A 10007-nucleotide genomic window follows, 5' to 3' on the forward strand; every position below is an offset into this window, starting at 1 on the left:
TTGTGTATATGTTCGCATCACTTCCGAAAGTATTTTACATTTATGCACAATCTTGTCCCACTAAAGACAATGGAAGTTTTATCAGGGATGTTAATGGGCTTTGGATTAGGCCCCAAAATGAGTGGAATTTCTGAAATGCCAGTCAATGATAGTAGGTAAAATGTGACATTCTGTACAAGGTGGCAAAAGATTACTCTAAGGAAGAGCCCCATTTAAGTCAATGGAGCTCTTTCCCTCAACTTCAATGGGCTTTAGATCATGACCTCAATGCCTGGACACTCATGAATACTCTCATTTTCATAGAGTTTCTGCATTCTCTCTCATTTTGGGTCAGATGCTGCATTCCATGCAAACTCAATATTCCCATTGAGGTCAGTGGGATATTTTAGGTGCACAAGGAATGCAGGACTGGGAGCTTTACTGACAGTCTGTGTATAAGCACTTCCACTAAAAAGACCATACACTCTCTTATTCATTAGATTTTCTGTGTGACTGCATTGGCTTTTAATTCACAATGGTAAAATCCCACTATCAAAGCCTCAATTCAAAGCCCACTGAAGTCAACAGGATCCATTGACTTCAATGGGTTTTAGATTAGACTCTAAGGGTGAAGTCAGTGGGACTTTTGCCATTGACTTCAATGGGGCCAGGATTTCACCCTAAGTGTTTTATTAGTAAAATGCATAGGTTATTTCTAGCTAATGCAGACTACCTTTAGGATTCTGCCAGGCAAAGTTTACCCCCCTCATGGAACAGTTTCTGTGACTCCAAAAAGCTTAACTTTGCATATAATAATTAAAACTAATCAAAGACAGCATGTGAGCGTCATAGTTTGAAAACCCAATGGTCAAATAAATCCAGCTAATATATTAACTTTTATTATGTAATGCAACATAATAAATAAATCTATGAATTCATACGTACAAAAAGACAAAAAAGTTAGGTACCGGCTATTTGGATTGAATATTTGCTAAACAGATGATTTATAATTATATACACATTTGTGGAGTTAAGGCAAAAATAGATGATGCCTTTGACACAACAGAAGACTTGAAAAATAGACATAATTAAAAACAAGGGGTCTCATCGCCAGCTAATAAAGTGGTTATGTCTAAGGAAGGCATCCCTTCGGTTTTTAATAAAGTGGATATTATCAATCATGTTAATTAAAGTTGAAGAACAAATGTGAGCTTTCCTGCAGGGCAAAGCTGTTTTGCAGAGATATGCTGGACTGATCACTTTTAACCCTGATAAGCACTTTTTTAGTATTATAATCTGCACTACATGTCCAATTAACAAACAACTTCTTAGCTTTCAGTAGGGGAGTCTTCGTTATGATCATTGACCGGGAGTAAATATATTGGTGAACCATCCAACCCACTACATGTAGAGGAGAAATAAAGTCAATCACTTATCAATAATAATCTTTCTCAAAAAAATTGAATAAATTATGTCAATAGTGTCCAAAAGAACAAAAATATGTATAACGAAATATATCAATATACAGTTCTTTGGCAGCAACACGCTAACTCTTGATTGAAGTCTGAAATCAAAATCTCCTAAATTATAGACCCAGTTGCCAGTCTTTTAAAAAGAAATGAAAATCCACTTCTCCCATGAATCCAATAAGTCCAGTAAATGAAATCTGAATAAATCTTGCAGGCAGCTTTAGACTGTAACATTAAGCATAGATATTTATGGTCTGCTTTAAGTCTTAATCCAAATATACTGTATTTAAACACACAAAATTCTGTGAAACTTCGTAGTAGTTCAGATAGGGCCAAAATCCATAAATAGAATCCATATTCACCCATGAGAAACCAATAAAGAAACATCAATCCCAATGATGATAAAATGATCTTCAAATAACAGAGGCAATGACTGGTCCACACCTGGATGGAGGTCACAGGGAAGTTGACTTTTACAGAGGGAAGACCAGAAACCCAGAAAATGTAGAGTACTGCCATCCACCAACTAGATTACCTTTCTCTAGTTTCAGGTAAACCTTATCCTCCTTGTCTAGATAGAGCAGGACTCCATTAGTTGCAGCTTCACGAGTGACATCTTTGTCCCCAGCAAAGGCAGAAATTACTGGTTTTCCATTTAGCATTAGATTAACCTACAAGAAAAAAACCCACTGAAAAGTTGTAGTTAACAGAGAAACATCTGAAAATATCAAGTATCTAAAGAGTGGTGGGGCCTGGTTCAAATCCCATTGTACAGCATGTATACATTATTTCCTTTCAAATGAGTAATTAAGGTTAATATGACTGTTTGCTCTGTTGTCAAGTGTATTATTGTTTATGTGCCTATTGCAAGCTCATTGGTGTCAATGGGATGCTGTCAATGGGCTTTGGCTCAGATAATATGCTAGTTCCTCTAAGTAATATGGACTTTCCATTCATGATTATATACAAGCTTTAATATTTTAAAGGTATATAGGAGCTCCCCATCCAAGGATAATGATCTGGCAAGATGAAGCTGTAAGACACTTGCATCACCTTAGCTCTCTTTGCATAGGTCATTTAGATATCTAACTGCATGTACATATCAGTAGAGGAGGCAGATTTTCAAAATATTTAGGTACACAAAGATGCAGATAGGGGCCTAGTGGGATTTTTCAAAAGCCCCTAAGCAGGTTAGGCACCTCACTCCCACTGTAATCACAATATATTGCGCTTCGGTTTTTTACTGCAATTTGGTTTTAAAATCTAGAACAAATCATCATCTTTATATGCCACTCCACTGTATTTCAGTAATAATTCTATTCAAACCTTTGTCATGCACAAATGCCTGGGCTTCTGAACCCACTTGGATGCAAAGAGACTCACAGAGCTGGTCAGAAAATGGAGGAGAAAACACAAATATTTTCTAACTTTTAAATAAATTGGTGAAATTTATTTTTTGCCAAAAATGAGTTACCAAACATTTCTTAGAAGCCTTAACTGTAATGCAGTCACAGAGGGATAGACGGTGAAATGGTTGTTCATATTAAGTATTCCCAACTGGTGAGTACTCCCATTACTTTTAATAGGAGCACTTGTAGAGTAAGGCAGCAGAATCTGGCCCTTAATTGGGATTTCCTTATCTTGGAAATCCACTTAGTCAGACGTCTCCAGGGAACCAATTTCACTCTAATGACACTAACAGATGTTTCAGGGACGTGGTAATTCCAGTTATGTGGGAAGTGATTTAGTGGTGCTCAAGTCTGTGTGGGTCTGAGACTCAAGCTGGTTTAGTCTGTTAGCGCCACTGCAATAGCTTCCAGTCCCTCCTGAGCTGTGATACATGCAAAAAGTGCATGAAGGGTTTGATCACTGCCTGTTCCCCGCTACTATCTTGCTCCCTGTGCACCAGCTCCCATGCTGGGCATCTCACAGGTGTCCTTGGCACAGTACTGGAGAAATAGCAGGCTTGGTCCCTATCCTATTGGAGAGAATATCTCTTTCCAATTATTTGGACTTTTAACATGAAGGGCTTACTGAAGCTCAACAGTTGACTTAGATGCCAGCATTATTACTGGCTTAAGAATGAAAGGCCATTTACCAGTACAACCTGATTGAGAGAGTCTATTGTATTTAATTAAATAGAGCTAAAAAGGCAGCTATGCAAAAGATGCAAACTTTGGACCTGTACTACTCATACTTACATTGGTATATGTCCACCGGATTTAATGGAGCAATTCCTGATCTAAACCCGTGGAAGTGAGAGAAGAATCAGGCCCTATCCATGTAAACATCATGACATTATTTTAAAGTGATAAAACAGATATTTTCAAACGTGACTAGTGATTTGGGGTGCCTTTGCTTTGGGATGTGTTGTTTGAGACATTTCAAAGGGATCTAATTTTCAGAGAGTGGGAGAGTTTCAAGGAGTCTCAGGTTAGGCATCCAAAAATTGAGGCACTCAAAATCTTTGGGCACTTTTGAAAATCTTGGCTTCAGAAATTACTCCTAAATACATAATTTTGTTGTGTTTCACATTCAGTTACAGGCCTGAAACCCACAGTTCTGAGCATTTTAGCCCATATACATGAAAAAAACATGAAAGTATGAGCTGAAATTCCATGGGAAACCATGCTGTAATTGCATTGTCCCATAACAAAATTCACATCTTATCTCCTCCTTTGCCAACAGGTGTGTTAAACACATAGAAGATTAATGGCACAGTGTTTCTAGAACACATTTAATCTTCCATCAAATACACATTTAATAGGGTAGAAAGAACAAAAGTATGAGCTAAATATATATCCTTTAAATAGATTATGGATGAAATCCTGACCCCACTGATGTCAATGGGAGTTTTGCCATTGACTTCAGTGGAGGCCAACATTTCACTTCATATCTTTAGGATGAAATTCACCTATGATGCAGAGGATTCTTGCACCAATCTGATCCATTGAATCCTGCACAGGGGGTGTACAGGCATCCTACATGCAGAGCAACCACCCACAGGTGCCTGTGCATCATATACCTGTGGCAGAAAAGTCTCCCCACTGTCACATAGGCCAGTACAAAAGGCCATGTTCAGGGAAGACCAGAGTTAGAAAAGAGGCAGATCAAAGAGAAACCACAGATCATGTTTTCCATGGATCCAGTGGTCTCAATGGAAGCTTCAGCCACTATTCCAGCATACCAGCTCTGTGATGAGGGACTGCACGGTAGCCCCACAGTCTGACCATGGGGTGAATTTCACCCTTTGGGAGTTAAGCTCTTGGCTTAATGGGAGGAGTTTCAGGATCCTACAAGTTGGTTCTTGGGGCAGGTGTGTATGTCAGACTATGAGCTCAACATTGCTATTGAACTGCAAAGTAAAGTATAGTTTTCTGTGTTTTTCCAACATAAACACAGTAAAATAATAGCAAACCCCTCTAAGACAGCCACCCCCACCACCATCATCACTGAAGATTTATAATATTATAGTAATGGCCCAGTAAAATCAAGTTAAATAGTCCTGGCCCACAGTAAGGCCATTTTTTAAACAGCTACCTGATGTCATCATGTGGTTTCTAGAGGTTCATGTTAGAAAAAATTACCAATAATGAAGATGATTTATTTAGACAGAATGTGTCCCCAGAAACCTAGACATCATTACAATGGCTTTCACCTAGTTTCTAACTAGCTATATAAGATTGTTATGAGGGATTCACTCAATTGAGTTAAATTAAAAAGTGTATTTTAGTCATGGGTGACCTTTATATTTATTATTTTAAACAGTCTAGCCCAGATCTTCATCTGGTGTGAATGAACAGAGCAATGAAGCTATGAAGATTTACATCAGCTGAAGATCTGGCCCTACATTTGTTGTATCTATTCATTTCAAATGTATACACTATACTGTACAATTAAGGAACATAATACAATAAAGTCATTGGGCTTCTAAATGAACCAAAAAATGCTCTTTTTATGTGAACCATGTGTAATGATATTTTGTTTAGTCACCATTTTATTCTCATTCTAGAATGTAAACAATTTACATATACACTTCTCACGTTAAATCAACATACCTGGATTGTTTGACTCTGATAGACTTTAATTACATGAAAACTGAAACTGTAAATTCCTTTTCTTGGTGCTACAAAGACAGACTCCAATGTGAAAAAATTGCCCACATTTACTAGGATCTACAAATAAAAATACATAATGGGAATTAATACAATTATTCAATATAAAAGAGCAAGACATCCAATTACATTTTTCTCCATCTAACTGCATGACATACAGAATTTGGTTTTTATTCTTATATTCACTGACATTAAAATATGGAATATAAAATTATGGTTTGGTTTCATTTGTAAGTCATATTTATCAGTATAACTTTAGTAAAAATCAACTAGCATAGAAATACCTGTCCAACTTGGCTGCCTGTAGATATCTCCAAATATTAGACCTATCTGTGGGTATAGTAGGTATTAGATAATTAGGGGGATAGCATATCTTCCCATTAGTCCCACAATACCTACTCAAAACACCAATAATTGCAGAAGTAACGTATTAGCGTTGGCCAATCAGTACTGGTCAAGGCAATGCCATCATCCCTGAAAGTGTCAAGCTATGAGGCAGTACATATATGAATGACATCATTCATGACACTGGGTTGAAGGTGGAGTGAGTTGCCAAAATACCTGACCTACCTATTTTAAACAACCCTGGATTTACAAATATTTGCTATTTCTCTTTTCTGCTCTATCTCTAACTGTAAACACTTTTCTAACAACTTAGACTTTCTTAAATGACTAAAGGCAAGTAACCAAGGAGAAGACATTAAACAACTACAACCTTCACATGTTAAATATCTTCTATAATGAAGTGTCTTCTTTCTTCTGAATTATTTATCCTTTATTTTAATTCATATTTTCAAGTTCTCTTAAAGAAACACACTTCCCAAAAGTCAGTGGGAATAACCAGGAAGTTTGCTTAATTCTAGCATTCTAAATTACCCTATGTGAGGTATCTTGATATGATATAGTAAGGAAAATAACTCTCAGTCTCCATTATTTTGGATCTGCTCTAGCACCAGGCTGGTAGATGAAACAGGAGTGCAGGTGTGTGTGTGTATTCATAGGTACGACTGAGATGAAAATAGTAGTATTACAAGTTATGGATTTTAGAGGGAAAAAATCATTTGAAATTTTGTGAACTAATTCCCAGGAATTAATGAAACAATGTTGAAACTTTGGGTGCATCAGCTGCATCTGAGAAAACACCTTTTAAACCTCTCCCTGTCTTTCCTTTCACATAAAAAGGGCTAACTCTTGGTTGCTTTGCACATTTCCAAGTCTCCTACACATCCCCATAGGTCTTCTTGCATCCCGAAAAGATTATTGACAATGTGATGAATAAACTCAAGAATTCTAAGCACATTTTGTCTTTATTTTAGTGCAGAAAAGCCTAGTGACTGCCCTTCTCTAGGCTGAGTATAAGAGTCTCTGAACCTTAAAAAGAGTAATTTAGTAGGATCAATTAACAAGCAGTTAATCATTCCAAGTAGCTAGCTAGGCTTCATTAGCTATTTTATATAATATCCAAGGGCTGAAATTAGTCTTTCTGGTTACAGAGTGGGTAAGGCAGCTCACAAGACTTAATGTAAATTTCAAAGTGGAGTTGACTTCACATAATGACTATGTCTATCTCAGCTATATTTACCATTTATCCTAAGACACTTATTTATTTCTGTGAAAGAGACCTCCCTTCTCATTTATAACTGACATAAAGGTCCTAGAAGAAGAGCATGATCTCTTTTAAATCAAAAACCCCACAGTGTTTTGGGGTTTTGGGGTTTTTAATTTAAGAGGAATTTTTTGCAAAGATGATTTTATTTTGTCTGCAAAGACTATTCATCCACTGAGGTTATGTGTTTGACTGGGGCCGGAGGCGGTTACATTAGGGTTTTAAAATATTTTAAAATTCAGACAAATGATTTTAAATATTGTACTGATACAATTAAGATGTGATGGGTATTTTGGAAAACTATATGCGTGCCCTGTGTTTTCAGGATTAACTAAATGTAATCCGTACAAATGATAAATTAGTGACACTGCTTTTCCTTTCCACCTTCTATACTGCACATGTGTATTCTGATATAAGGAGACCAAAAAGCTACTCTGGTAGGGGTGTTATTGAAGCTGTAGGTAGGCTGCAAACCTCAAGGTAGCTCACAGTCTCCTTGAATACTCCCTTCTGGCTTTACAGTACTAAATGAAACGCTGTTTCATAAACTTAACTGAAATACCACAGGATCATAACATTTGAAGAGTGTCCACATAAACAATGGGAGCTGAAGGCTTTTTTAAAATGTAAATAAAGTCTCTGTTCCCCCCTCAACTACCAGAAAACCTGCTGCTTGTCTAAATTGCCCTTAGTCGAGCCTTTAGATGCGTGCAACTTTTTTAAAGTACTTGAAGACTCAATGCGAATTAGACTTGGCTGCTGTTCTGGACTTCAGAGCGAAGCGAGAATTCTCCTGCCTGGTCTGTGCCGTGCTGGCATTTCAATGAAGACGATCTCGATCGGGTGAGCTGAATAAAATACCAGACTCCAGTGAGTGCTGGAGACCCAGAAAGTGCGGCTCTAAAATACCCAGCAATGGCCAAGCCTGCCTCTGAACTTTCCAGCCGCTCACTTTAAGCGGGGACCCTGGATTTTAACAAGCTCGCAGCTTTGCTCACACCTGTTGATGAGCTCCGTTATCGAAGCCGGAGCTAGTCCCGGCTCCCCGGCTGGATGGCAAGTCCCCTGGCCGGGGAAGTGGAAATGTCTCCTTAACACTTGGGCAAACACGGGTTCCCTAACGCCTCTCCTCCCCTCGCCTGCTTGTGTTGGATCGATTCAAATCACGCACGCCCCAAAAACACAGTGCGGGGAGCATGTTCTTTACCTGATCGAAGTAGATGATCCGGGTTTTGTTGCTCATTTCCGAGGGCTCGTGGTTGGTGCTCCTCACGGCCGAGAAGGCGACCTTCGAGTTCGCAGCCCGCACCGAGATCCCCAAGGGGGAGGAGGACGAGCCCTTGGCATCGGTGGCCGGGTTGGAATCACAAACCACCAGGCATTTCCCTTCCAGGACGATGGGCTCCGTGTCGTTCTGCGCCCAGACCGGGAGGCTGGGGAGAGCCAGGGCGAGAATCACGGTAGGGACCATGGACAGCGCCCTGGTTGAAGCGCCCATGTTCAGCACCGTCGGCAGGCAGCGTGTAGCGCCCCAGCCTCTCCTTCCACCTCTCCACAAACCCAGCAGCAGCAGCAGGGAAAACAACCAGCCGCAGCTTCTCACGCACGCTTCCAGCAATTCGGGGGGGAAAGTCAAAGTCTTCCCAGCTGCCTTTAAAAAAAAAAACAACCTTTGTCCTTTAACGATCTCCTGAAAATACCCCACAAAAGCAAACAAACATCCACGCTTCCCAGCGCCCCCCGGATTGGCTTCCCCCCCTCCACATTAAAAAAAAGAAAAAAAAAGCCCTAAGGTGAATTATTGATGAGCGAGAGAAGCGCGAGAGATCAGGAAGAAATAAAAACATTTGCCGTGGCCATGATTCCCTCTGTCCGATCCTGCTCGCCCCCTCTTGTCCTGCTGGAGGCTGGGGGCGGAACTGGGCTGTTGATTCCAGAGGTGGGCGCTTGCCCCCACAGCTGGCCAAGATTCGGTGTCTGATATCACTGCCGGAGCGCTTGCAAAGCGGAGTTCTCTCTCTCTTGGCCACAATTCCCAGAAGAGTTATGTCATAATAAACCTGCCCAGCTATCCCCTATCGGAACAGAGAAAGCCTGAGACTACACACACACACACACTACACACACACACACACTTGTCGTCCCAGACATAAGTTCTTTCAAGAGCCTAGGAAAAAAACAATAAACATTTTACACCCCTTGAATACGTGCAACGTTTTGTTGTTGTTGATTTATTGCTTTCAAAGGGAGAAAGGGAAAATATTGACCTCAAAAAAAAAAAAAAAAAAAAAAAAAAAGCTTCCTGGAATACAACTTCCAGAGAAGGGGGGATCTGCCAGGACAATGGTCTAATGCTGCTGTGAATGTGCAATGGGTCAGGAATTTATAGCACAATGGCATGACTTGATTGTGACTGGAACATCCTGCAGTGCACACTTCTGCCGGCTACACCAGGCAGATAGATGTACACACACACACACCTTTTCATCGCAGCATGTGAAGGAATGCAGCCCTACTCAAAAACAAACGCTGACCAATGATTGGCTAGAAAATGAACCTATTCTTTTGGACTTCCCATCGCTGAAGATGAACGTCCCTGGATTTTATTTGATGGCGCTACCAAGTGGCTCCTTTTGGTAACGTTTTTGTAAGAGACTGCATATGAGTTGAAGGGTGTTTCTTTTTAGTGTATCCTGAAAGGATGAACATAGGATGTTAGAGGAGTAGGCAAGTGGCATTGCCTCGGATTCCCTGTTTTAAGGTTGTTTTAAACCTGGCTGGGTTTTGTTTTCTGGAGCACGTATTTCCTTGCAGTTTCCTCCAGCCAATGGCAATGGT

General features: G+C 39.9%; 1 protein-coding gene across 1 annotated transcript; it reads right to left on the reverse strand.

Moving 5' to 3' along the window:
• Positions 1-856: 856 nt before the first annotated feature.
• Positions 857-9463, reverse strand: CBLN4 (cerebellin 4 precursor). Its single transcript, XM_005284193.4, has 3 exons — positions 8377-9463; positions 5507-5623; positions 857-2119 (listed from the first exon to the last, which is right to left on the reverse strand). Exons 1-3 carry the CDS (start codon positions 8665-8667, stop codon positions 1922-1924), a joined length of 606 nt encoding a protein of 201 aa, XP_005284250.1. The 5' UTR covers positions 8668-9463; the 3' UTR covers positions 857-1921.
• Positions 9464-10007: the final 544 nt, after the last annotated feature.

This window comes from Chrysemys picta, chromosome 13, assembly GCF_011386835.1.
Source record: "Chrysemys picta bellii isolate R12L10 chromosome 13, ASM1138683v2, whole genome shotgun sequence".
NCBI classification, from domain to species: Eukaryota; Metazoa; Chordata; order Testudines; family Emydidae; genus Chrysemys; species Chrysemys picta.

Bases quoted from the DNA above. Each gene is read 5' to 3' on its own strand.
- CBLN4 (XM_005284193.4), bottom strand. From the start codon at position 8,667: ATGGGCGCTTCAACCAGGGCGCTGTCCATGGTCCCTACCGTGATTCTC. The intron at 5,624-8,376 runs GTAAAGAACATG...TTTTATTTGTAG, and splicing joins GGATCATCTACTTCGATCAG to ATCCTAGTAAATGTGGGCAA. The intron at 2,120-5,506 runs GTATGTTGATTT...TTTTTCTTGTAG, and splicing joins ATCAGAGTCAAACAATCCAG to GTTAATCTAATGCTAAATGG.